General features: G+C 52.4%; 3 protein-coding genes across 8 annotated transcripts in view; 1 reads left to right on the forward strand and 2 right to left on the reverse strand.

Moving 5' to 3' along the window:
• The first annotated feature begins 7,521 nt into the window (after positions 1–7,521).
• SNX22 (sorting nexin 22) lies at positions 7,522–12,487 on the forward strand. The gene is made up of 7 exons (XM_075532443.1): positions 7,522–7,621; positions 7,865–7,948; positions 8,310–8,414; positions 9,173–9,267; positions 11,184–11,216; positions 11,353–11,420; positions 11,716–12,487. Exons 1-7 carry the CDS (start codon positions 7,547–7,549, stop codon positions 11,835–11,837), a joined length of 582 nt encoding a protein of 193 aa, XP_075388558.1. The 5' UTR covers positions 7,522–7,546; the 3' UTR covers positions 11,838–12,487.
• Positions 12,279–18,526, reverse strand: PPIB (peptidylprolyl isomerase B). Its single transcript, XM_075532442.1, has 5 exons — positions 18,283–18,526; positions 17,518–17,631; positions 16,537–16,630; positions 12,876–13,060; positions 12,279–12,577 (listed from the first exon to the last, which is right to left on the reverse strand). Exons 1-5 carry the CDS (start codon positions 18,415–18,417, stop codon positions 12,455–12,457), a joined length of 651 nt encoding a protein of 216 aa, XP_075388557.1. The 5' UTR covers positions 18,418–18,526; the 3' UTR covers positions 12,279–12,454.
• A 1,901-nt stretch (positions 18,527–20,427) lies between these two features.
• The window catches only part of CSNK1G1 (casein kinase 1 gamma 1), a 193,603-nt gene continuing 187,131 nt past the window's right edge, over positions 20,428–26,899 (reverse strand). For all 6 annotated transcript variants that reach the window (XM_075531485.1, XM_075531483.1, XM_075531482.1 and 3 more), the window contains one exon: positions 20,428–25,908. In XM_075531485.1, coding sequence (XP_075387600.1) covers positions 25,854–25,908 — 55 coding nt within the window. In that variant the 3' untranslated portion in view covers positions 20,428–25,853. The remainder of the gene's footprint in view (positions 25,909–26,899) is intronic.

Raw genomic sequence — 26,899 nt, forward strand, 5'->3', positions numbered from 1 at the left:
TCTGTAACCCAGGGGCAGGGAGAAAGCTGAATGTCCTACTGTAGAAAAGATTACACCCCACCAAGAAAAAAAGAAAAGGACACACCTTTGCTGCAGTCGGCCTGCCCTTGCATTCCATCCTCTGTCCTTGGCTAACATTCTTTGCTCTGGGTTTGGACTGGAACTGAGTGGATGCGCAGCAGCCCGTGTCAGTGTCTTGATACCAGGAGCGCTTAGATCTTGGCTCTCTCCCATCAAACGATACACCCTCCAAGGTGTATGCCTTTCCAATGCCAGGGCCTCTAGCAGGAACTTGTACATAGCGATTTCACAAGTTTCTGGTAGATGATTGTTCTCCACTTGCACGCTGCCACCTGGCACAACCCTCTGGGAGAAGACACCCAGCTCACTTTACTATGTTTTATCTCCCAGACCTTATCAACAGCCAACACTGGCTCCCAGCGTGCTCGTCATCCACTGTAGAGCCATAAGGCAGTTCTCCTCTGCTCTGGATGACAGCAGGTTGGGATTGGGGTCTGTAGAAACACATCCTGCAACACTATGGACAGGGTGTAGGTATAAAGAGATCTCACTCAAAAGGATTCATCGAGTTGATTCTGACACATAGTGACTCCAGAGGACAGAGCAGGACTGGCTCTTTGGTTTTTTGAGACTTTAAATCTTTTAAAATTATTTTATTGTGGCTCGGACAACACTTATCACAATCCATACACAAGACTTTAATTCTTTATCGGGACAAACCACCTCATCTTTCCCCCAAGGAGAGATGAGTGGGTTTGAACTGTTGACCCCAGTTGTTAGCAACTCAGTGACTACTCGCCAACTACACCGCCATGTGCAAGCTCCATGTGCAAGCAGCTGAAGCGTTACCCGTGTGAGATCTTTCCTTGTGCAGAGACACACGTCCTAGCATTATCGACAGTTGTGGAAATTGGACTGAGTCTAACTGTCCATCAGGAAGAGATCCAATGAATTATGGTACAAACATATTCTACAGCCACTGCCGAGGATACATAGCTGTGTTTGTTTGACAAGGAAATCTCTCAACTGTGTGTTTTGAGTTTAAAAAGAAGGTTCTGTAATTGCATGTGTGGTCTCGTCCATGTTGACGTAAAGCCTTTTCACGTGGGGAGGATCTTGATTGAACTGTTTGCTATGGATGCCTCTAGGAATGGGATTTTGCTTTCTTACTGATTTTTAAATGCCATTTTATAGTACTTGAAATTTCTATGTATGATCTTTAGAATCAGAAACTTTAAATAAAGTTATTTTCATCGTGGGAACATCCTGTGCATCCTTTGCAGCATACTTCATCCGCAGATGCTCCCAGAGGAGCTCCCACATCCGCCCCGGCCCCAGCTCAGCAGTCGTCCACCTCTTTTGTGCTCTGGAGGGGCAACAGAAGCTCCTCTTATCAAGCCTGCGGCCTCAGTGGTCCGTGCCTAGTGCTGCGAGAGCTTCTCCCTCATGGGCACTGAGCTCCGTTTGCTTTCCACCTGCCTGGAGCCTACTGAATGCCAGATCTTAAAGCTCTTTATCAGGAGATTCAGACATCTGGCCTAATTTGGGGTTCAGTAGGCCTTGTAATACCAGGATTGTTCATGGGGGCAAATTACCCAATAAGGCCAGGTAAGCACGTGCTTGCTTAGTAAACTAGTGAACAGTTTCTCATTTAACATCACCTCTTTCAAACATACGTGAGATTGTCCACTGCAGATGAGTCAGTGGACACTAGTCCCCACCCCTGCCAGGGACTGACTTAACAAAGACCGACTCTACAGGAAGGCGTGCAGTTGGAGGGAGAGTGAGAACAGCTGTGCTGAGAAGCAGGTCTGCCGCGGTGAAAGAAAGCAATGGCTTACAACAGATTGGTAAACAAGCACGAGGGAGCCCATTCTTAGCTGGCTTCAGAAATGTCCTCGCTGATCCTTGTCCCAGGGGAGGCCTACAGGCCCCCCTGCCTGAGGTGGAAATGCCCCTGCCTGTGCCAGTAGACCTCAGGGGCAGAGAGCACCCACTCATCAAGACTGCTCAGAAGAAGTCAGCTGCCGGGGCTCCATGTGATACACTTTGTCTGGGCCCATCTGAGACAGGACCTTCCCTAAAAAGGTTGTTTCCAAATGGCTGCCTGCTCCCAGATTCCGTGCCCAGCTTCCTCTTCCATTATGAGTGACGACCCCAGGAGCCACAGTGCAGCCTCAGCCCAGCCCAGCCCAGGGCCTGCTCACATGGTGAACCGGTTAGAGCTGCCATTGGTTGGAAAGCTCTCAGGGAGCTCAGCACTGCTTGGGGCTTTGCCACGCCACTTCCCCGTCACTGGCACAGGGTTTAAGCACTTGACTGCGCATTGAAAGGCTGGAGCTTCCACAGGAGAAAGCTTCCTGCTTCTCCCGAAGGTTTCCACCCTGGAGTAGCCCAGGGGGCAGTTCTGCTTTGCCCTATGGGGCTGCTAAGAGCTAGAATGGACTCACACAGGCGTCCCCTGTCACCAAGGTCTACAAATGGCTAGGTGCTTGATGCTAGCAGGTCGGCGTTTGAACCTACGTAGAGGCGCCTCAGAAGCTAGGTGGACGGTCTGCCTTCAAAGCCACAGCCTTGACAGTCCGGTGCAGCAAGCAGGGACAATTCCATCACCATGGCCCTGCCAAGCGGGAGTAGCAAGAGGGAGCTCAACTTGAACCTAGAGTGCTTGACTCTGGCTCTGCCATCCTACATCCCACACCAACAAGAGGGATGAACAAGAGGAAGCTGTATATATGCTTTTTAAAATTAACCGTTTTATTGGGAGCTCTGGCAGATAAAACATTCCATAATTCAGTTAGATCAAGCATAATCGTACAATTGCTAACACAGTTTCCAAAAATTTCTGTTTTTTAACTCTCCCTTTATTCCCACCCTTCTCCCCCTCCTCCTCTGGGAACTCTCATAATTGTTATATATATATACTTATATCTTACCTCATCCATCCAATATGTCCATTCACCTACAACTCTGTTATCCGCCCCCTCGAGTGGGGTTTTACAGTCATCCTTGCCATCAGCTCCCCCCTCTCCCCCTCCCTCTTTCCATATCCTCCTGCTTCTGTTATCAGTCTTGGCTTTCGTGCATCGAAAGATCTTCTACAAATGAACAGATGCAGGTCTAACAAGATTAGTGAGTAAAACAAAGACCATAATAGAAAGGGGAGGCAGTATTAAAGAACTAGGGGATCGTTATGTTTCATCAGTGCTATACCGCACCCTGCTTTTATCATCCCTTCCATGTGGCCCTTCTGTGAGGGACTGCCTATTAATCTTACAGGTGGGTGTGGCATAGGACGCTGGCGATTGAGCCAGTAATGCACTAGGTTAAGTCTTTTATTGCCCACCTGACCCCCATGAGCACTCTCCCCAGCCAGCTACAGTGAGCTGTCCATTGGGGCAGTAGTAGCAGTAGCTGGAAGACAGAAGCCGCTTCCGTTAGTAGCTGGAGACCAGTAGCTGCTGAGACTCAAAAAATGCCACTTATTCAGAAGCTATAGCAAGCAGCCAGGTCTCGAGTCTGAGTTGAAGCTCCTGTGGTGATGTCCAAGAGGCCTGGGCAGTATCTCCTTCCAGCCCTCTAGCCTGCCTTTCCTGTTTTCCTCCGTTCTGGGCACCACAGGCTTCTAAGCGAAACCCGTTCCCTGGATGCACTTGAGTGTCTTCTTGGAACCCAGGCCTGGGTATACCAGAGGGGCCAATTGCTTGGTCAATTGACATGTTACTCTCAGAGATGTCCAGAACTGTGTGATCAGTAAGCTCGCCCTTGAAGTTGTGCTGCTTTGGCTTCGAGGTTGCTGGGGTGGCCATTGCCTGCTTCCCCTGCCAGCCCTGAATTGTTGGGTGAAACAAGTAAGTGGTTTGCCCTACAGGGGAGGGAACACTTACGCCTGTCTGAAGTGGATCCACATCTCTTCCTCACACCTGTTACTTCACCACAAAATAAAGGGTCCAGACTAGCTTCTCCATGGTGGCCTAGTTGTCTCCAACCAGAGCAATCCTATAGGACAGGGCAGAACTGCACCACATGGCTTCAAGTGCTGTGAGCCTTTCCAGAAGCAAACGGCCCTATCCTCCTCAAGTGGACCTCTGCCCTTCAACACCTTGGACAGGTCTTAAGTGGCAGATTTTCCCAATGTAACACACATCACCTGATTTCTCCGTAATCACTAACAGCCATTGCTTAGTGATTAGTAGTTTTGCCATTCATTTCAATAGCAACTATTTTGAGACATCTTAGCACTGAAATCTAGTATTCGAAATATAGTAGTGAAAACATTTAAAGTTAATAAAATGTGCTTATTAGAAAGGCAATACTAAGAACTATGAGGGTTTTTTTTAGAATCAAGATAATTGACATCAACCACTGATTCCAATTTGCATTTTTGACTTCACCAACCCAACCCCCCACCTCCCCAAACAAAACAACCCTCAATCAAACTCACTGCCACGGACCCAGTAGCTGCAGACTCCCAGGACCACCCCCCACACCGCGGTTTCTGCCACTGCTAACTTTGGGGAAGAAGAGAGCCCAGTCTTTCCTGCGAAGCAGCGGGTGATTATGAACTGCGGACCATGGGGAGAGCAGGCCAACTGGAAACAACTGCACCACCAGGACTTCACACCATTGAAAAAGGAAGACCCTGATCACAGTAACTAAAATCATTTTTGTTTTGTTTTTAGTCAACTTTGCAACTTCAGGATAGTGAATTTGTTTTAAAAGCTATAACGATAAGGATAAACTATATGTAATTGCCTCTAAGCCACTTTGAATTTACAAAAGCAGCAAATTTGCATAATTAAAAGTAATCATAATAGCTAATACTGTGTGCGGGACTTCTTGCCAGCCTAGTCTCATTGAATCCACACAACTCTCCGTTCTACAGCTCAGGATACTGGGCGCGAGGGGGTACGCAGGTGGCCCGCCACCAGCCGGGCAGTGGTGAGAAGAATGAGGCCTCTGTGCTCCATGGCGCCCGCAGCCCAGGGGCTGGCTGTTTTCCTAACAGGGTTACCCAAATCTCCCGAGCGGCCTGCAGTGAAAGGGGACTTTGTGCGCCGCAGCGCAGGGCGAGGGCCCCTGCAAGCAGGCTGTGGGGTGGCCGCCGCTGGCCCGCGGGAGCATTTGCCAGGCCAGCAGCCCTCGTGGCCCTCTCTGAGAATGCCCAGTCCTGGGCCAACGCCCCCGACGTACTAGAAAGGGGTGGGGCACGGCGATCCCTGCGCCCTTTCTGCCTCCTCTTATGGCTAGCCCTCCTCCCCTCCAGGGCTGTTTTGAGGATCCCTCGTGGCACAATGGGTTAAGCATTGGGCTGCTAACCGTGAGTTCTGTAGTTTGAAATCACCAGCTACTCAGAGGGTGAAAGACCAGGCTTTCTTTTTTTTCAGTAGGAGTTAATCTCAGAAACCCACAGGAGCAATTCTGTGCCGCCCTATAGGGTCACGGTGAGTTGGAATCTCCTCGATGGCTGATGGCTATGTTTTGTGATTCTCTACATGTTGTGCATCACGGGAGTTAACCGCTGGCAGGGCAGGCCAGGTCACCGGCCTGGTGGAGGTTAAAGCCTGGAGAAGGAAGGGGGCGGCGGGGTGCAGGGGCACAAAGTATGTACCAAGCAAGCCAAGGGGTCGGGCAGAGTGCTGAGGAAGGCCTCTTTGAGGAGGTTTTGGCTGAGACATGAAGCATGAGCCCAGCAGGTGAGAAGTCATGCAAGATTTCCAAGGTGGGGGAACGCCCGCCCTGAGGCAGGGGAAAGATATCTTAAAGGGCTGGAAGAAGGTTCATGTGGCTGGTGGCTGGAGCCTGGTGCCCCATAGAGAGACAGGCCCATCTGAGATGGCAGAGGGAGGTGTTGCTGGGTCATTTGGAGCTTTGTACCTTATCAGGGCAAGGGGGTTTTGTCAGTGTGATGGGCGTGTTTGAAGCAGCTGGTTTGATAACAGTGGTTTAGGCTGTTGGGCAGGGAAAGGACCCTGGATGGGAAGAGGGAGCCAGGGGGAGACAAGGAGATCCATTGGAGGGCATTGCAGTTTCCCAGGTGCTTTAAAGACGGAGGGATGGAAAGTTAATGCGTGTGTGATCAAGAAGTCATAGGGTCACGGAATTTGATGGTGACCCTGAGGGCCAAGGAGAGCTGGGTCCCTGAATGACAGGTCCCCGTAGTGCCAGGGAGGAAATGAAACCCAGCACTTCTCTTCCTGGCGGGTCGTTTCCCTTCCAGGGACCACATCAGGTTTCTGCAAGTTTCAGCTTCCCAATTCTGAGGGCCAGCCCTATGGGATAGCATTTGGGAGGGAAAAGCTCAGTCTTCCATCTTGTGGGGTCATTCTCTCTGCCTCTCTCCAGAGGCAGGCTGGGGTTGGAGATTTTGGTCTGCGCTCAGCAAGCAGGGGAGGGAGTGGTTCAGTGGTTCTGCTTCCCCCCAACTGCCAAGACAGGCACTTCTCGTCCTCTCCCCCAACCCCAGGGGCCGCACAAGGTGGGAGCTCTTGGAAGGCAGAGGCTGGCTCTCCCTTCTAGGGCCTTCATGGGGGAGAAACTTGTGGAATAGAAGGCTTTCCTGGGGGTTCTAAACAGGAGCGCCTCCCTCTGATGGGCGTGGGGCGGCTAAGAAGGCCTTTCTAGCAGCAGAGAGAGAGTTCTAGATTAAAATACTGTCGCGTGGGTGGGCAAGAGCAGACTGGTGCCACTCCCACAGTCCCTCTCTACCTCCTTCCCAAGATCATGCACAATCAAGCTGCCAGGTGCTCAGTACTAACTGTGCCACAGGTTAGCATGGTGGCCTCACTCGAGTGTTCAGGCTCTTGAAGGAAGCAAGTCTAACCCGGTTCCAGAAATCTGACATGTCTGAGCCTCAAACTAGAGCCTGGGTCAGTCCCTAATCCACCTGGCCCTGCCACACTGGACCTGGAGCAGGTTCTCCATGAATGACTGATGGGGGAGGGGAGCTGCGTTTCCAGGAGGAACTTCACCTGGAGCCTGGAGGCCAAGGTCCCAAGAAGGGCAGGTGACAATCACCAGGAACCAGGTCCTGGAAATGGAAAGAATGGGTAGTGGGTGGCTCGGCCAAGGAACTCCAGGAACGTCCTTGGTTGGCCATGGGGCAGGCTCCGAGGGCTAGGGCCCACCTCTGGCGCCTACCAGTCCAGGTGGTTAGTAGGTGCGCTAGTGAGATGACTGACATTTGACTCGCCCCGTTCCTCGCAGTGGGCACTCAGTAAGTGACACACAAAGGACTCGCCGCCCTTGGATCACCACCTCCAGGACGGCCCCACCGGAGGCCCAGAGCGCGCGTCGCGGAGCTTCCGCCACCTACCGCGGGCCCGACTTAATCTTCTGAGCGCAGGCCCCCGCGGAGCTGGGAACACCCGGGGCGGGGCGGGGCTCGAGTGGGCGGGGCCCGGGGCAGGGCTGGGCTCGATGGGCGGGGCCAGGGGCGGGGCGGCCGCGCCGGGGTTTGCTCCCGCTGAGGACTGGCGCGCATCCTAGCGAGGGGGCGAGGTGCGGCGAGCCGGCCTGGGCGCGGATGCTGGCAGTTCACATCCCGTCTGTGGGGCCCGAGGCCGAGGGGTCCAGGCCGAGCCCAGAGAAAGGCCACATGGTGAGCGGGGCGCGGGGGTCCCGCCGCTGGCGTGCCGCGGGGAGCCTGCGCCCCGGGGAGGGCGTTGGGGCACGCCGGGGTGTGCCAGCCCAGTGGGCCAAGGCGGGGGCGCAGGACAAACGGGTGGAGCGCAGTGTTGGTCAGCCTGCCCCTCTCCCCGGTGTGTGGGACCACCGTCCCCGGAGAGCGGCGCCCCGAGGCCGCTTTGCGCGCGGCCCTAACGCGCCCCCCGCCGCCCGCCAGGTATTTCGAGTGGAGGTGCTGTGCCGCGGGCGCAGACACACCGTGCCGAGGCGCTACAGTGAGTTCCACGCGCTGCACAAGCGGGTAAGGGAGCACCGACGACACTGAGACCCCGGCCCGCCCCTGGCAAGTGGGGGGACAAGCTCCGGTCTCGGCGCCACTCCCTTCACGCTCCAGCCCCCCACCCCCGGGCTGCGGGGCCACGGTCAAGAGGGTATAGAGGACGCAGCCCGTCCCGCACTGCCCCTGTCCCGCGTGGCCGACTCGTCCTCTCTGGGGCCTCTGGAAAACTTGGGGTCAATTCCCCGGGGGACATCCCAGGGTAGAATCCGTTTGAAGGGCGCGGGTGGGGAGCGGGGAGCAGGGAGCTGAATTCTTGGCTGGGGTAGAGCGGGTCCAAGGGCTCAGCCAGGGATCTGTGACGCCCCGTGGCAACCCCCGGCAGATCAAGAAACTGTACAAGGTGCCTGACTTCCCCTCCAAACGCCTGCCCCACTGGAGGAGCCGCGGCCTGGAGCAGCGACGGCAGGGCCTGGAGGCCTACCTCCAGGTATGTGGCCTCCTCCAAGTGGGCCTTTCTTCTCTGCAGGTTAGTGAGCGCCAGTGAGTCTGTCTGTGCTCTTCGTGTTTACTGGGTACTCTCTCCTGCCAGGGGTTGTAAATTTGAAAAGACGTTTTACTTCTGTGGGTTTGGGGAAGAGTCAGATGGCCAGCCATGACTAGAAGCAGAATCTCTGATGTGATGACAAAAGGGGGAATTGTTCACTATAAGATTAATAAGTAAGCACAAGCAAAGCCGTGCTTGCCACGTTAATTGGTTTTCCAACACTTCATAAGGCAGAGTGGGTGACATGAGGGGAGGGGTCCCTATCTTGGGCATGTCTGGTTTTTTGAATAATCTGCCCATTCTTAGCTGGCTTGCGGAAAGGTTTGAAGGACCCAGGAGGCAGGTGGTGGTCTCAGTTCAATGAGAGTTGACTTATCCTTTCCCCGGGGTGGGTGGGTCCTTCACTGTAGTTGGGGTTCAAAAGGGCTCTGCGCTCAATGCTCCGCTCTGGATGCTTTAAACCTGCTAATCACTCCTATCAAGTCAGCTCCCCTAAGGCAGGGTAGTTGTCTCCCCCTGTGGGTTTGAGAGTGTAACTCCGTACAGGTGTGGGTTCTGAATCTAACCCTGCCTCTGCAGGAGCAGAGGAGCAGAAAGCTGCCTCTTTCTCTGGCGGCTGCTGGTTTACCCCAGGGCTCCATGTCTAGGTTGTGAGGTTACCAGACTGAGCCTAAAAACGCGTCCTTTGCCCACCTCTCCAGGGCATCCTGTGCCTGAACCAGGATGTGCCCAAGGAGCTCCTGGAATTCCTCCGACTACGGCACTTCCCCACGGATCCCAAGGCCAACCACTGGGGGTGAGTACCTTCCATGGGCCTGGGACAGTTTGGGGGTGGTGGGAACCGCCCCACTTTTGCTTCTCTCACCTGCCAGGCCCTATCCTGGATCTTCCTCCTGCTGAGGCCTGTCTCCCTCATCGGTTTTATTTTCCTTTGCTTTGTTAAAATATTTTATTGTGGCTCAGGTGAAAGTTTACACAGAAAATTAGGTTCTCTTTTAAGCATTTGGTAGAATTATGACATTATTCACGATTTTCACGGTGTCGATATCCCCATTCCTTTCAATCTGTCTGTTCCAAGTCTGCTCACCTTCCCATTCTTTCTTTTGGATAAATGTTGACCAAGTGTTATCATGTGGTTGATTGTTTACAGGTGATATTGTTTTATTTTTAAAATCATTTTATTGGGGGCTCATACAATAATTATCACAATCTATACATGCATCCATTGTGTCAAGCAAAGTACATTTGTTGCCATCATCATTCTCAAAACATTTGCTTTCTACTTGAGCCCTTAATATTGGCTGCTCTTCTCCCCCCCCCCCCTTCTCTGTTGTTCATCCCCCAGGGAGGAGGCTATATGTAGATTCTTGTAATTAGTTCCCCTTTCTACCCCACATTCCCTCCACCCTCCAGGCATCGCCACTCTCACCACTGGTCCTGAAAGGAGTCATCTGTCCTGGATTCCCTGTGTTTCCAGTTGCTATCTGTACCAATGGTACATCCTCTGGTCTAGCCAGATTTGTAAGGTCGAATTGGGATGATAGTGGGGGAGAAGAAGCATTTAAGAACCAGAATAAAGTTACATGTTTCATTGTTGCTACACTGCACCCTGACTGGCTCATCTCCTCCCCACAACCCTTCAGTAAGGTGGTTTCCGGTTGGCTACGGATGGGCTTTGAGTCTCCACTCTGCACTCACCCACATTTACAATATGATTTTTTGTTCCTTGATGCTTGATACCTAATCCCTTCGACAGCTCGTGGTCACATAGGCTGGTGTTTCTTCCGTGTGGGCTTTGTTGTTTCTGTACTAAATGGCCACTTGTTTATCTTCAAGCCTTTAAGACCCCAGACGCAATATCTTTTGATAGCTGGGCACCATCAGCTTTCTTCACATTTGCTTATGCACACGTTTGTCTTCATTGATCCCACTGATATTCTTTGATAAGCCCATCTATTATTTGGATGAAAAAGGGATGTCATCAGTGCCAGACTCAAAGGGTATCTTTGGGCAGTAGCCTCTAGTCGTTAGCCCAGTAGGTCTGGCCCTTTTTAGGGAAGTGAATCTGGTTCTACGTTTTGCCCCCATTCTCTCTGGCATCTTCTCTGTACCGTGAGTCATTGGGTGGTAGCAGCAAGGCCTCATCTGGTTTAAGGTGTGTGTCCCGTGTACTCCTTTCTTCGAGTCTTTCATTTCCGTCCTTCTCTTTTTGCACCAGAAGAAGAAAGGCCGATAGCTGTGCGTTACATGACCGCCCCCAGCCTGGGGAGAACCCGATGCCGCCACCAGGTTTTGAACCATGTTCTACCAACTGTCCGAGGCCTTTGAATCCCATAAAGCGCCACTGTTCACTGTTGGGGGTTCTCAGAAGCCTCTGCCCCCTTGTGCTTCTTGACACTCACACCTTTGAAGTCGCCTCTGCGTGCAGCACAAACATGTACACACCCATACCTGATAGACCTCTACATGTGTGTGCGCACGTGTACGCATTTCGTGGGGTTCTTACTCTTGTAGTTAGCTTTCTTGAGCCCTTCGTGATGGGGCTGAGGTGGGTTTTTGGACAGCCTTGGTTACACCAGCCACCTCGGGAACTGGGCTTGTTACAAATAGAAGGAAGCAGTGGTCCCAGAGGAGAGATTGCAGGCCGGTCTCCGCCCTCCTCTCTCCCCCCTGGGCCTCTCCAGCGTGCTTAAGGACCTGTCTCTTTCACAGGGCCCTGGGAGAGTTCCTGCCCAGCAACAGCAGGCAAGTCCACGCCCTGGCTTGTGATGCAGCCTCTGCTCTTGGGGCAAGTTTCCTGTCCCTATGATCTCAGTGGGTCCGTACTGCCCACCCGCCTGGGGCTCAATTTCACCGCCCCTCCTGGTTCTCTCTCTCTCAGCCCACAGCTGCTCCACCGGCCCGTCATCAGCTTCTGCACGGATCCCTACGTGTGTGCCCCCTCCCCAGGTGAGGTGCCTGCCACCACCCACAATCCACACTTAGGGCCTAAGACTGGCAGACTTGCCATTTCTCAGCTCAAAAGCCTCCCAGGCCACAACACTCTCCTCCTGCCCCTCCCGAGCTCTCCACCCTGGGTAGTAGTTACCTGGAAAGCCGAGGCCTCATAGGGGGTTGCCCTGCCACCCTGGTAGGGGTCCTGCTTTGGAATAGCATGGCAGGCTGCAGGCCTAGGGCCAGGCCTGTCCCAGGTCTCTTCTGCCCTTGCCCTTCTGTGTGTGACCTTCCTTCCTCCCTCCCACAGAGCCTCTGCCCAGCGTGGTGGTGAGTGGCGTGCTCCAGGCCCTCTACAGCTGCAGCCTCAACCCTGTCCATGCTCAGCCAGTGGCTGGCTGTCCCCCAGCTCCTTTGCCACCCATTCCCTGACAGACCCAGAGGCCTTGGGGCCCAAGACAGCCCCACCTGTCAAGACAGACACATGCCTCAGTCCACTCGCTTGGTCTGGAACCAAGGTCTTACCCACCCAGGGCTCAGAACTCAGCCTTCACTGGAAGCTGGGGAGCAAAGGTCAGGTGCTCAAGAGCCCAGAGGACTTGAGGTGAAGGGAAGCGTGCAGAAGTAGGCTGTGACAGGGCAGAGAAGGGATGTCTTCACCTGAAGCGCAATTTAGAAAGCAAACACACGTCAGGTGGAGGCTGGGTGGCTGGCAGTTTAGAGGGACTCCCACCTGATTCTGTGTGCATCTCGCCTGGGTACAAGGTCAAGGTCAGGCAGGTGCCAAAGGAAAGGGCTGCCACCAGACCCTGGACGTGTGGATGTGAACTTGGGGGAGATGCTGCAGGCCTGGGAACCCAGTCCACACGCAGGTTATTAAAAAAACCCACCTTTATTTGTATTGGTCAGTGTTGGTAGGAGTTTGTTACAAAACGGGGCCTGTGGAATGTGGGGCATGGCCCACTGTCAGCACCAGGGCAGCGCAGTGGAGCCCAGGGACAGCCACCTTCAGCCCGAGGGCAGTAGTGCCGCAGAAGGTCCCGGCCGCTTCACTCCTTGGCGATGGCAAAGGGCTTTTCCACTTCGATCTTGCCACAGTCTGCGATCGTCACCTCCTTCAGTGGCTTGTCCCGGCCATCTGTCTTGGTGCTTTCCACTTTGCGGACCACATCCTGGGAGGGAGGGGGGGACAGAGGGTGGGTCAGGGGGCTAAGGAGGCTGCAGCTTTGTCCCTTTGGGGCACAGCCCCAGTTGGCGTGGCCTCTGGCCCAGGAGGGTTTGGAATTGGCATCTACCAAAATGCAAGCTGTTCTTTCCCGAGACCTCCCAGCTGAGTCGACAGAAGCCCTGTCTGAACAGGTGGTTTGAGTCTTGGGAGAAGGGGATGGACATAAACACAAGGGGCCCCTGCCCCTAGATTTGTGTGGGAGCTCTGGGGAGGGCCGGCGGGGTTCAGCCTTCAGGACTCACCATGCCCTCCAGCACTTTGCCAAACACTACGTGCTTGCCATCGAGCCATGATGTCTTGACTGTCGTGATGAAGAACTGGGAGCCGTTGGTGTCTTTGCCGGCGTTGGCCATGCTCACCCAGCCAGGCCCATAGTGCTTCAGCTTGAAGTTCTCATCTGGGAAGCGTTCGCCGTAGATGCTCTTTCCTGGGAGGGAGACGCAGCCGTGGGTGGGGTGGGGGAGGGTAAGGAGAGGCTATAATGGCCCAAACCAGGCTGGTCTTTAGGGTAAGGGTTCAAGAGGCTGAACCGGTCTTCTGAACCAGGCCGAGAGCATAAGCTCGTGTCCCCTTCTTGGCCTAAGAGCCAGACTACTGACGCCAAGCTGAATCCACCAAAGGCTCATGTGGCGGGTGATTTAGAGAACTGTGTCATGGCATCAGCTGCCCTCAATGACTGTAGCCTGAGGACACTGCCTGCCCTGGAGGGTCTTTGGGGAACGCCTGCTGTGCAGGATGCAGGGTGGACAGGTGGGAGAGGCTAAGAACAGAAGAGGAAGACTACTGTGGATGGCCAGCCCGCCTTCCCGAGAGCTCACACAGGGAGGACAGTGAGGTGCCTGCCAAAGCCGCGGACAGGAGGGCTGCCATTTAGGTCCTGGGAGTTGAAGCCTCCGCCAGGGACAGAAGCAGACGGTAGCATGTTCTCGCGGGCACAGCAACCACAGTGGCTCTCTATGAACGTTCTAGAAGGTACATGGCAAACCTTTTCCCCGTGACTTCCTTTCAGAGTGACTAACTGTGTGGTAGTGTGTCAAAGGCCTCAAGAACCTGGCACAAAGGTGGCCTTTCTGTTTTGCTTTTACCTTTGGAACTTACTTGCACATGACTGTTTTTATGAAAACCAAGCTGATTCTAACTGACAGAGATTGAGAGTTCCAGGTAACACTGCCCCCAGGGTTTCCAGGGTCACACTTTCAGAGCAGCTGGTGGATTTGAACCACTGACCTTTTCATTATTAATCAAGTACCACCAGGGCTCATGCTATCAAAGCAAATAAACAAACCCCAAACACACGGCTATTGAGTTGATTCTTACTCTGAGCAACCCTGTAAAATAGCGTGAAGCGGGAATGGTAATGCCCCTTTGGGTTTCCAAGGTGGTGAATCGATGGGAGCAGCCAACCTCATGGTTCTCTCACGGAATGGCTGGTGGAATCCAGGCACCGGGCTTTGTGGTGAGCTCAATACAAAACCCGTTAGGATACCTTCCACCCCAGTCAGTACACCAACTTTCCACCTATGGCTCCAGAATGGGACCGAGGTGGCAAGCTCTTCTTGCCTGCTGCCTACCAGGGGCTGGTTGAAGAGCAAACAAGAGAACCGAGAATTAGTAACCGGAGGAGACGTGCGCACACAGTCCACAGGGCTTCAGTGAGAAGCTCTGGCCAGTCCCGGCAGCTTCAGGACACTGGGCCAGACCAGAGTGGGGCTGGAGAGGGGTGCCTCAGCCGGAGTCCCATCCATTTCCCTCAACCAGAGGGTCAAGACACCATCATGAAGTGACTCCGGGCTAGGATGCTAGCTAAAAGCCTCCCTTCTTCTTGGTCTGCGAAGTGCCAGATTTCAATTGCTGTTACTCTCCAGAAAACCCCCTAGATCTAGGGGCAAACACTGCTAAGATACAGTGAGTTCCACCCTCAGATGGACAGTTCTTCACTTTAAACTCAACTTCACCCCTGACCTTCCCTGCAAACTTCAGTTCTTCCCAAGCCGTTACCAGCATACTGCCCACGTTGTCGCCATCCCCACTGGGGTCCACCCTCGCCTTCTACAGCTGCTCCCCACACTGCCGTGATGCTGGCCCACCAAAGCACTTCACACATTCAAAACGAACAGGAGGCCAAAGCAAAGACTCTCGAATCTGCTCTTACCCACGAGGACATATTCTCCCCACTGGGGGGGGGAGGGGGGTGAAGGCCCATAGCATCCTGCCCAGGGGCAGCTGTCTTAGCCCCCAGCCAATCTGTTCCAGCCTCCCTATCCGGGACTGTGCCTCCACAAGATTTGTCCAGCTTGGGGCACGGTCCCACTCTAAGTGTCCAGCAGGTCTGACTGGAGCTCTCTCTTTACTCCCCAGGCCAGCTGTAGGCAAACTGCTGAGCCAGGACAGAGGCTGCCTCACGAACCTTCATCCTGCCCCCTCAATCTCCCAACTCGCCTCTGCCTGTCAGTGCACAAAGGCTAACTTTACTGAGGACTCCCCACATGCCAGGCTTTCCCGGGCACCCCAATCCCCGCTCAGCACTCACCTTCACGAGAAGGAAATGGAAGCCCGGCTGCAGCCACAGGCAGTGACAAAGCCTCAAGATTCGGGCAAACAGTTAGTTCGATGGCTAATGAACCATGCAAAGCTCAGCCACCGGCGCCCTGAGCCCAGAGAACTAGACAGTGTCAGCAACCACTACACCAAGGGCTTTACCAAGGAGCCCAGCGGAATCCTGGATAGAATGGAGAAGAATGTGGAACTAAACTCAAAGTCATAAGAGCAAGTTTAGTGGTCAGACCGAAGGAACTCCTGAGACTCTGGCCCTTCGTCACCCTTGGACTTTGGAACGAACTCACTCTCTGGCTCAATATTCAGCCAAACAATAGACAGGCTGAAATGTAAGGCAAACAGGAGGGCTCGAGGTACGCAACTCCTTCTAAGACTCAACCACGTGAGGGAAAAAGGCTGCACGGACACGAGGAAAGGTTAGAAGAGGAGGCGCGCACGCAGCAGAGACAGGGCAAAAGTGGGATTAGTGATGTTATCCTGTGGAGATGGCAGCCCCCGACACGAAACAACATGTATGACATGGTCCTTACATTTCTTCACAATTTTTGCATTGGAAATGGATTTGCTCGGTAAACTTTTACTCGGTTCACAATAAAAAGTAAACAAAAAACCCACGAAGCAAGGTGGCAGACCCTGAATCAAACCCAGGAGTATCTGAGGACTGCACAGAGTACAGGCTCTAGGTCCGTCCTCCCTCTTCCCACTGGGGTCCTCTGGCTAGAACCCAACTCCTGTGCAGCGGAGAGCGCTCTGGTCTCAACAAGAAACAGCTTGAGGGCAGAATCTGTGTCCCAAAGCCCACCTGGGAGCTGGTAGTGCTTTGCAGTGAAAGGCAGCGGCTGCCTGCCCTGATCTCTGAGTCCCAAGCGTCCACAAGCCTTTCACTGATGGCGTGTGCAGCTCCCCACATGCAACTGTGGTCTTGTGACAGTAGGCTGCGTACCCAAATGCAACGAAAACTGTAGGTTTGTCCTATGTGTGCAGAGCGCTATCTGGAAGAGTGCCAGGGCGCCATCCACCAGGAGTAGGGGCTTCCTGAGTGGTCAGCCTAGGCTGTATGTGTCTTGACAGAATCCCCAACAGTGTCTTCCCTTTGCTCCCCTCTCCCAGCAGCAGCCAGAGAAAAGGCACCTTCTATAGCCCTGGATCAGGAGAGCTCCTTTTAGGTCTGTCTGACCTTCACAATTCACTCCCTCTCCTTTGTACCGATTCCCCGGACACAGCTGACTCCAGTGCACGGAGGCCTGTCCAGAGATGGGAACCGATGACGCCTGGGCTAGCCAGCCCAGGCTGCCAACACTCCCTCCCTGATGGACTATTCTGCCTAGAGGAACGGAAGGAACTCACCTCCGGTGCCGTCTCCCCGGGTGAAGTCTCCACCCTGGATCATGAAGTCCTTGATCACACGGTGGAATTTGCTGTCCTTGTAGCCAAACCCTTTCTAGAAAAAATGGGAAGGTAAAGAATTGGAATGAAGACACTAGACCAGTGGTTCTCAACCTTTCTAATGCCTTGACCCTTTCATACAGTTCCTCATGTGGCGGTGACCTCCCCCCATCCATAAAATTATTTTCGTCGCTACTTCTTAACTCATTTTGCTAACATGAATCAGGCGACCCCTGTGAAAGGGTCATTCGACTCCCCCAAAGGGGTCGTGACCCACGGGTTGAGAAGCGCTGCACGAGACAAACATCAAACAGACGCAAACCCAGCCCACACAACTGCGCATAGCAGAGACACCAGGCTGGCCCAGGTGACACGACATGCTGATTGGGGAGAGGTCAGGGGTGAGGCACACAGGCCAGACACAGCCAAGCCAAGACCCACAGTCCTGTGCCCTAGAGCAGCTCCAACGTCACACAGCTGGATGTCACAGCCCTGCCCTTCTGCCTCGCATTTCTTCTCATCTTCAGGGGGCCAATGCAAGAACACAGACTGAGGCGGTCCCCCACTGACCCAGCGTAGAGGGTAGGTGAATACACACTACAGTGGGCACCTGGAAACCTGGTGATCTCTGGGCTCTGCATTGTAGCAGAGCACTCTGGCCCAAAGGCCAGACTCATGTCTACCAATCTGGTTAGTGCAGTATCTTCAAGATGCAAAATGTCCTGGAAAAAACCCCCAAACCCATAGATTTTTGGATTCGGGAAAGAAGGCCACTTCCCTCAGAAAGACACTCGACAGCATGGCGTTTGGGGCCAACAGTGAGTCGGTGCTGAGGGGAGGAGGGGGTGACGGCCTAGAAGGGCTGTTGTACAGGCCCAGTCCGCTGCACACCCCATTTGCTGACTTGACTTTGAGGTGACTAGCTCCAGTTTAGTCACTTACCTCTCCCGTGGCTAAGGCCACAAAATTATCCACTGTTTTTGGAACTGTCTTGCCGAAGAGACCGATGACCACCCGGCCTGCATCTTCATCTCCAATTCGTAGGTCAAAATACACCTGAGGAAAATGATCATCCCAAACTTAGGCCCTGTGAATGGCGCTTGACAGAGCGACTCTGGGATGCGTGAGAACACGGTCATCCATCTTTTTACTCTGCTTCATACCCGTGGTTCTGAGTGTTTCTGGTGGAATGAAAAATCTGATGAAAGACCCAGGTGTTCCATGTGCCCTCCACTCCCCATAATAGGTGTGTTTGCATTCCCTTTACAATCTTTGCTTTTAAGGAACGATGGGCGTAGATTCTAGAAATCAACATTTTGAAAAACCTAGGGAGGCCGGGCCTAAGCTCTTCCAAGTCACTGCAGCGTGGCCTAGGCAGAAAGGATGGATCCTGAGCTGGCAAACATGCTGGTTCACCATTTCCCCCCAAAGACTGTCCCAGAGCAGGTAGCGAGGGCCCGGCTGAGCACCCCGAGTCTGGGCAGGGGTGGGGGTGTAGGGGTGTCCCACTCGGGCCGGTTGGCCAAAGGACGGCCCAGACGCCACGAGGGCGAAGCTGGGAGCCTCGGGAGGGGCCGAGCCAAGTCCAAGTCTAGCCGGGCCTGGTTCGGGTCCTAAATGCCTCGGACACCACGGGCCGCACCCCAGCTGGTGGAGGGCGGGTCCCCCAGGGCCACGTCAGGCGAGAGGAGAGCGGGGAGCCCGGACCTTAACGGTGACTTTGGGCCCCTTCTTCTTCTCATCGGCCACGGAAGACCCCGGCAGCAGCAAGAAGACCACGGAGCCCACGATGAGGGCGGCGGCCACGAGCACCTTCATGTTCCGCTCCGAGAGACGCAGCATCCACCGGGACTGGCGAGCACGGCCCGGCAGCCACGGGCCGGAAGAGGGCGGGGGCCCGGCGGCGCGGGTCCTGGCGCGGCCACCGAACGTTCGCAGGGGGAGGGCCGGGCTCCCAGCGGCCGCCCAGCAGAGCACGGGCACCATGACTCCCCTCCGGGCCGGCCCCGATGGTAGGTTCGGCGGGGCGGGGCCGCGGAGCCGCGGCTCGTGGGTGGCTGCCACGTTACTGCTACCCGATTGGACCGCCCTTCCTGAGCGCCGCCAATAGGAAGCGGGCCAGGCGCGGCCGTGCCCCACGTGCCCGGGGATTGGCTCGCGCGAGACCACCGGCCCCAGCGTGCGGCGCCGCCCCTCGGCCCCGGGTGCTTCCGGGAGGCCGTCCCAGCGTCCTGGGCTTGGGGAGTGGACGCGTTCATCGCCTGGGGCCCAGGGGCCGCCCAATTGGGTTCAAGCGGTAGCTTCCAAAAGCCAAGCGCACTTTTCTACTTACTCAGTTTGACTTTACGTAGCTCCTTCCCACTTGTTTCTCAAGCTTGTTTGGAAACCCATTTCCTTTACCATTATTTTTCTCTGCCCTCTCTAATCCTACTGTGCTTACTATGGTATGAATCAAAGCATTTTATTGCCTACTGTGATTCGTTTTTGGTTTTTTTTGCCTTCTCTGATTTAACTTCCTTTATTTACCCAAGCAAACTACATTTTTTTTGTGAACCAGAGATTGTGTTGCGTTTATGTTGCACACAATTTAGGGACTTTACTTTATAGAACCCCACATCAGTATTTCATTAGCACGGGGTGATATTTTAGTCTACAACATAGCCTGGAAGAATATAAATCACCCCTAAAATTTAGGATTATGATTATCATTGAGCATCTTTAGAGTAAGTTTAAAAGTGTGTTTTCAAAGATGAAAGATATTACAAGTCTGTACAGGCATGGCTCCATTTTAGCAGATGAACTTTGGGATCAGTGTGGTGCTGACCTGAGAAGGAGGCCACCAGCTGCACTAGCTAACTTGCCTCCCACACCAGGGTTCCTGCAGTCAGGAGTGGAGTGACCACTGGTCAGGCCTCTCAACAACATGGCATTTGCTGTATCTTGCACATCCTATCAAGTGTAGGTAAACTGTTGCGTTGGCAACAATTCTCTCTCAGCACTCCCCATACCTTGTACTTTCCCCCCCTTTCTCCTGTCCAGTCTCCTTTCCCATGCACTGGCCTCACACTGCTCATAGCCACTGAGGGAAAAATGTTTACACCAAAGTTTCCAAGCACCGGGGCTAATGTTAAAATGACTGAAAAACAGCCTGCCTCTCCCACCCTCTCCCCACATCTGGAGTACTGGTAATCAGGTTGATGGATAAAACGCTGTCAGTGTGAGTGTTTGTTTGTTTTTTCTTCCACGATCACCAGCTCTTACGTGCCTTTGAAAAACTGAGCGCACTGAACTGGGATCAATACCTATATTGGCAGCTTTGTGGTCATATATGCACTTGTGATTTTTTAATTATACATCAGAGTGATGTGTTATATATGTAGATATCCTCCTCGTTAAATAGTCATTCAAAAAGCTATTATTTCAATGTGTTCCAGAGAAGATCCCAACTTCCTGTGTTCATTTACCCAAGAAAAGATACAGGGTTTAACTGTGTTAAAACTCAGAATCTTCAGGAATAACATGACCTACAGGAAAGGGCAATGTTCAATTCAGAAGAATGATGCACAAATGCCATGGATTATTTTGTTCGCAGGAGCCTCCATCACATCAAAGATTAGACATCAGCCGGAAGTACTCACAGTCAACAGACCAAGCAAGCAAGCAGAACTAGCCAAGAAAGGTAAGACATTTTATTTTACATACAAAAAGGGTGCAAACTGAGTCCTTTCCTCCCCAAATTGGGGAAGAGGTATACTTAAAGATCACATTTGTGTTTTTTCATGGTGCCTTAGGAAATGGGCTATTCTGAGATCACATATCAGGACCCATTTCCATTTTCTCCAAAGAAGGCTACTTCCTCTGCAGAAGACTCTTTCCTAAGGACACACAAACCCCTCTCACGGAGGAACCATATCCAATACACTTGTAATTGACATTCATGTTTAAAAATACTACAAGTTTCATTTTCACAGCTGAACTTTGAGACCAGTGCCAGGGTTTATGAAAACATGACAGATCTAAAACAAAAGGTTAAAACAAAACAAAAAATCATTTAACAATAATCAGACACACCCACGCATCCATTAAAATTGATTTCCACAGCTGATTAAAACATAACTAGGTTTTTGTTTTTAAATTGTAATCAATATCCCAACATCTCTTTAAAAGTACAACCGGCAAAGAAACAGACAAAATAATATTATAATAAATTAGAGCATGTCATACATCCAATGGGGTGCTGAATCAACATTATTTTTCATTGGGGGTTACGTTTTTGGTTTCATCTCATCTTTTCAGCTGTTACTTGTCCTCTCAGCTTGATATAAGTGAGGCTTGTTCCCAGAGCCAGCATGCTGCCACCTACACTCACTTGAAAGATGTGCTTGTCACATGCTTACTTCCGAGAATACTCAGGAACACCTGGCTCCCCACAGCCGAAGCTGTCAGTGCACACAGGTGAGTGTGCACGCATGTGCACCCCACACACACAGACACCCACCCATCTGTAAATCTATTCCCCCAAAGAAATGGCTCATCTTTCCTGAGACATTCCTGACAGATTGATAAACCTTCTAAATAAAAATCAAAAAGGCTTTTATGCAAGGGCTGGCCTGGGGTTTGGTCTGGAGCTCATGAAGAAGAGGAACACTGAACATGTCAGGGTGGGGGCAGTCGGGTGGCTGTCCTCTCTGGTGTGGAGGACTGCAGTGGACCTCCGCCTCCTACCGTGGGCATCCGTCTGTTCTAAGACGGGAGACGTGATGGTGACGGCACCAGCAAAGCGACTGCGGAGGAGTGAAAGGAGAACAACCAGAGATTCTATCTACAGAACCGGCTTCTTTTCAACATCAAGTTTGAGAAATCAAGCTAGAAAGATACGGAGTACATGTTCACTCTTTCATTCGTAAGCTGATCTACAAATACTGGAGTGGTTTCCTGGTTGCTTTGAGAGGAAATATTAAGTCAACTTCTACTGTCCTAAATCCAGGGAACCTACTCACTACTCTGAATACAATGGAGATAACTATTCTTTTGCACTCAATCACCAGCAAAGGAGTTCAGAAAAAACGGAAAACAATCGAACAGACTTCCAAGATTCCTGTTTGTGGCTACAACACTGCTCAAAATTCAAAAGGGCCACGGTTCCCTTTTCTTCAAAAACAACTCTCCCCTCCTCCCTGAGTCCCACATGTATAAAATCAGAACAGCCGCAGGGGCTTCTGCCAACCCCGTGGGAGACTGGGCGTCACTGGCTGTCAGCCTCTGGAAGAGTCCGCAAGAACAAGAATCCCAGCGATACCTGCCTGTTGCTCACACAACCAATCCCCGTGGGATGCAGGTCAGCCAGGCTCCCGAGGCATCCCTGGACTATCTGTTCGCCTAGGAGCAATGGTGGGAGGGTGGCAGTGGCCTGGCACAGACCATGTTTGTTGGCTGTATGACATGCCAGGCCCCTGTAAGTTGAAACTCTAGTGCTAACTTGGCTCTGACAGTGGAGACAAGGTTGTCAGGACAACTCACTGAGAATAAAATACTAGTTTCAATATGATCACAGATGAGGTGGCTGGGATACAGGAGGTGTTGGGCTTGCATGAAAAGATCAAGTGAAAAACGTAGGCCATGCTTGCTCGCTGGAAGAGGAAATACTTTATCTTTTATATTAAAAAAATTAAGGCTATGATCTTTAGTAACCACTCTGACATCATATGACCAACATTGCATATTTCTGGCATTAAAAAAGGGCTACTAATGCTGACAATCAATGACGACTGGTGTACAATTCCACTGAATTAAGTTGGAAGTTACTTTAGAGGCAATGAACTGGTGGTGAGCTATGATTTCACGAGAACAAACATGCTAGCCACCACTCCCACTGGGCCTCAGGCTCCCGGGGTCTACTGGAGCCTCTGCATTCCAAAGGAAAATGAACCTGGAAGGGGGGAGCCAAGGCCTGTCTGAGACACTGGTCACTCCCCGACACTGCCAAGGAGCAGGAGAAGGGGAGGTAGCCAGGAATGCGCATGGATGGCTGGGGAGCGGTCCTTGCCTTTGTGTAACGTTCTAGTGTGAGATCGCTGGGAGTGCCCAGGGGTGCACTAGCTCATCAACTGCAGACAGAAGTCACACTCTGGTCATGAGTGACGGACTCTCCACATTAGGAAGCAGCACGGTTTGCCTCTCTGCTTGCCCAGAACTTCTCGTGTTCTAGAACCGAGGGTTTTGACGCTAACAGATGCTGACTTAGTTCCATGGACAAACAACTACATCAACCCCAAGAAAAGAGCCTTAGGCGTCCTGATGGCTGTGAAGGGGAGAAAGGTCAAAAAATACAATGCAAGTGGATTTTCAGAAGGGTGTGCTCCAGCCCATGGAGCAAGGCAGGCTGCTGAGTAAGAGGGGGTGTGGAAAGCTGGTGAGTTGGTGGAGATGGAGCAGATGACCAAATCCCTTCTGGGGTACTCAGGTGCTGTGAGTGTTTTTTTTTTTTTTTAAAGGAAGCTCATAACAGAATCTCCCAGGCCTCTGGGAACTTCTTTGGCATTCCAGGGCCCCTGAAAAAGATCACTATTCCCTGCAAGTTCCAGAGAACTGAGGCTCTTCACCTTTGCTATGAAAACAAAGTATCTTTTAAGATGTGGGGAGTGGGAGTACAGGGTGATGGAAGGACCCTCTTCTACCGCTCAAGTTCAACTCCTCAAAAGCTAGCCTTTAAACCATTTAAATACAAAAACCTCACAGGCCTATGAAGGGGGCTTGCCTAACAGCCACGCTGGCCACAGCCTGTTTTTTGGGAGGAGGCACTTGGTAGGGTATGGAGTGCCAGACTTTGACACTGGTTCCCCGTCGTCCTTGAGAGGCAAGGTTTTTTCCTATCGAGGAACAAGGAGGCGAACAGTTCTACACAGGCAGTTATGGAGTACTCCAAATACCGACTGAGGAACCATGTAAGTTTCAGAGATGGGGCCTTACCACTTGAGAAGGGCAATGCCCAGTATTCAAAGTCCTTGTGGGGCAGGGCCCGACAGTGACGACCCCTGCCCTCCTATATTTTGTATAGAGAAAATTTCTCTTAAAGAGGAGAAAAATTTAAAAAAAGAAGAGAAATATTACAATCAGCACGTAAGCTACCCAGGTGACATTCTCAAGACAAGGCCTAAATAGAGCAGGTGAAACCCAGTCACCCTGGTCCATCTAATGCGGCTCTTTCTGATCCATCTACAGTCCATCAAGGGATCGCTCATGAGATTTCAACTACCACAAAGTACCTCCTCACCCTTCAGTCCAATGGCCAGTCCCACATATCGACAAGTGACAAATTCGGTGGTCCCCAACCCACCAGCCCCAGTCCTCTGTGGCCCATGTTCGCGAGCTCTACCGGAATGGGGAAACGAAAGGGCACAAGAGGGGTGCCAGCTTGTCCTCTCTGCCAGATCCCATGCCTCTGAACCTGGTGCAAAGAACCCTGTGTCCTGTCACATCGGAAACGAGCAGTGCCTGTTGGAATAAGCCACGACACTCAAATGAAAACCATGTGTGACAAGAGCAACTTGACTCGTTTTTCAAGCAGAGAATGAAGAATCGAGGCCCTTTCTGGAAGCACATCCTGTGAAAGACACTGTGCCGTACGGGCGGCAGAGAGTAGACAGGAGAACGTTCTCTGTGCACGACCCTCTTCTCTGGAGGGAGATTCTGCCCAATTGAGACAATCATTTCAGACATTCCATTTTAGTTTCCTTTTCCCTGGAATTTTCCAGCACCAACAAATCTTCCCCTCCTGATCACTGCAGCTGCACATACTCCTTATCCTAATCCCACTGCTGTAGTCCCGCTGGGAGGAGACCTTCGTGGGTTTGGCCTCTGATAAGGCAGACCAGCCCAAGTGTTAGAGCTATTGGGGAAGATGGTACGTACGGACTTTCTGCTCCTGGCTCTATGATGCTGCACCCTGAGGTTCCTCTGGCAGTTGGAAGATAGGTTCACCTTTTCCTTCTTTGTCCACTAGTGGCAAAATGGTGGTCGGTCTTGCCTCACTTTGTTCCCCAAGTCACCAGGAAATCACATGGCTATCTAGTTGGAAGTCCCTGGCAGTAGATTACACAAGTATTTCTGATGCTGTTCTGATTCTCTGGCATGAGCTGTCTCCCAGTCCCTGTCTGGCTTGCTTGGCTTATCATCCCAAGTGCTTGAGAGCCAAGTTTTCTACACTGCAGGCTGATCAGATCAAGATGCTCTGGCAGGGACATTCTTCGGCAACTGAGAAAATGAATGAAAATTCAAGTATGTGTTTCCTTGCCAGCCTCAGTGCAGTGGCTTAGAATGGCATAGGGTTTGGCTTCTTTTCTTCTGGGTGCCACATTTCCACGGGGAATGTCCTCTGGACCCATCTCTTTCTGAATGGCTTAGGTGGCCCCATTCCCTTCAAGACAGAAAAAGTAAAACCCCAATATAACCAGACACAATATGCATCTGTCATGTTTTCTGCTTGAAAAACAAACAAACAACTAAACTAAAAGTGCAATAAAATCGGGGCTTTTTTTCTTTCTCTCCACCCCCTCTCCCTTTCCTTGGACCAATTTGCACGGTCTTTTTACCGTCTGGAGAACATTCCCCTTGTCAAGAGAGCTAAGAACACCAATCCAGGAGGACAGTAGACTGCAGAACTGTCACAGCTTGTGTCCTGCGTGTAACGTCTCAGGAGGGAGGGCGCGAGGAACCTGTACCCCGGAACCAGCTAGCGATGCGGGTTGCACAGGCACACGAGGAAGAGGAAGCCATGCTGCCTGCTCCACCTGGTAGGTGGAAAAGGTTCCCGGTCAGCCCATGTCTGCCATTTTCCTGCTGCCTTCTTGCTCCAGCCTCCAGAGCTCCTTCAGCAGACAAAACTTTGCTCACTAGCCTTTATGCTGCACAGGGTTAGGGGTGAGCAAGAACCAGGAGCAAACTATGGGGAGGGAAGAGACTAGTAGTCCTTGAGTTTTTGTGAATGACACCTTCACTGTAAACAATGGGCAGGAGAGTCCACCAAGCAGCCCTGCGGGCAAGCGATGGACAAGCAGCAGCTCTGGGACCTGCTCAGAGCCGCAAGCAGGCGGTACAGCCGCTGGCCCATTGGGCCCTGGCTGCCCACACTGGCTCCTTCTGGGGTATCTGTTTTCTTCTTTTTGGTTTGAATCTCCACCCTCCCCCACAGAGGAGTCCCTTCCAATGAGAAATGGCAGGAGCTGCAGGTACAATCGAGTCAGAATCCCCAGGGCCTGAGGACTCCTGGGAGGCACTGGTCACTTGTGGCGCTGGGCAGTCTTCTTCCTTTTCCTCTTAAAGAAACAGCAGCACCTGGAGCACAAGGAACACCACAAGTCAGTGTGGGAGACGTGCAGTTTCCAGCAGACCTCTACCTGGCTCCACTTCCTGTCCCCACCCACAGGGCTGCCCACCATCTACAATGAGCACACAGGAGGCAGTGGGTAGTGTCTGCCAGGAGAGCCAAACCAAGTAACTGCTTCATCTCCATTGGAAGCTACCCAGTGAAATTAATAAAACACAGCAGGCTAGACAAGGCCAAACTTGGCACTTCTCAAAGCAGGAAGAAGAATTATTTCCTATTCTAACACCCAGCCCAGATAACTCATTTTTGTCTAGAACCAAGACAAGGGGTTTCCAGGACTGCAAGAAAAACAGCCTGCATTATTTGGCCCTTGATTCAAAGGGCAAAGCTATGTGATGCAACTCCCTACCAGTGCAGGGTTAAGAAGGCTAAACTCAGGCAACCAAATTTCATGCTGTTTGGAACTCTGGGAGGGTCTCCCAATCCCACCAATAAAGGATTACGGATTCCTTCCCCCCATCTATACCACTACCTGCAGCAGACTAGGGAAGCCCTGACTCCAATAGGAACCTATAGGCCAGACCACGTGACAGAGGCCAGCCCATGGGAGGGTGCCAACCCACAGCCTAGGTGCTAATCTTTCGTGAACTCTTTAATGCAGGGTACCATCCCCTGACCACGTTTCCTCAAAGTGCTGCTGTCATGCTAGACGGGGTTTAAAACTGATCCCGTTTAGGGCAGGAGGTGGGGCCTATTCCCTTCCTAAGTCCTTGGTTTCGGTCCCAGCCCTTCCTTACTCCTGTCCTTTGGTACAGAACGCATAGCTATTGTGGAGGCAGTGATGAGTCCAGAAGGGGAGCTGGGGGCTATGGTGTGGACGGTGCAGATGTGTCCTTTCCAGGAAGCAGACACAATGGGAATGAGAGGGATGAGGGATGGGGCGGGGAGTGGCAGGAGGAGGCAGATGAGTCACAGATGGCAATAAATGCGGGACATAAC

This window comes from Tenrec ecaudatus, chromosome 14 (genome assembly GCF_050624435.1).
Source record: "Tenrec ecaudatus isolate mTenEca1 chromosome 14, mTenEca1.hap1, whole genome shotgun sequence".
Classification (NCBI taxonomy): Eukaryota; Metazoa; Chordata; class Mammalia; order Afrosoricida; family Tenrecidae; genus Tenrec; species Tenrec ecaudatus.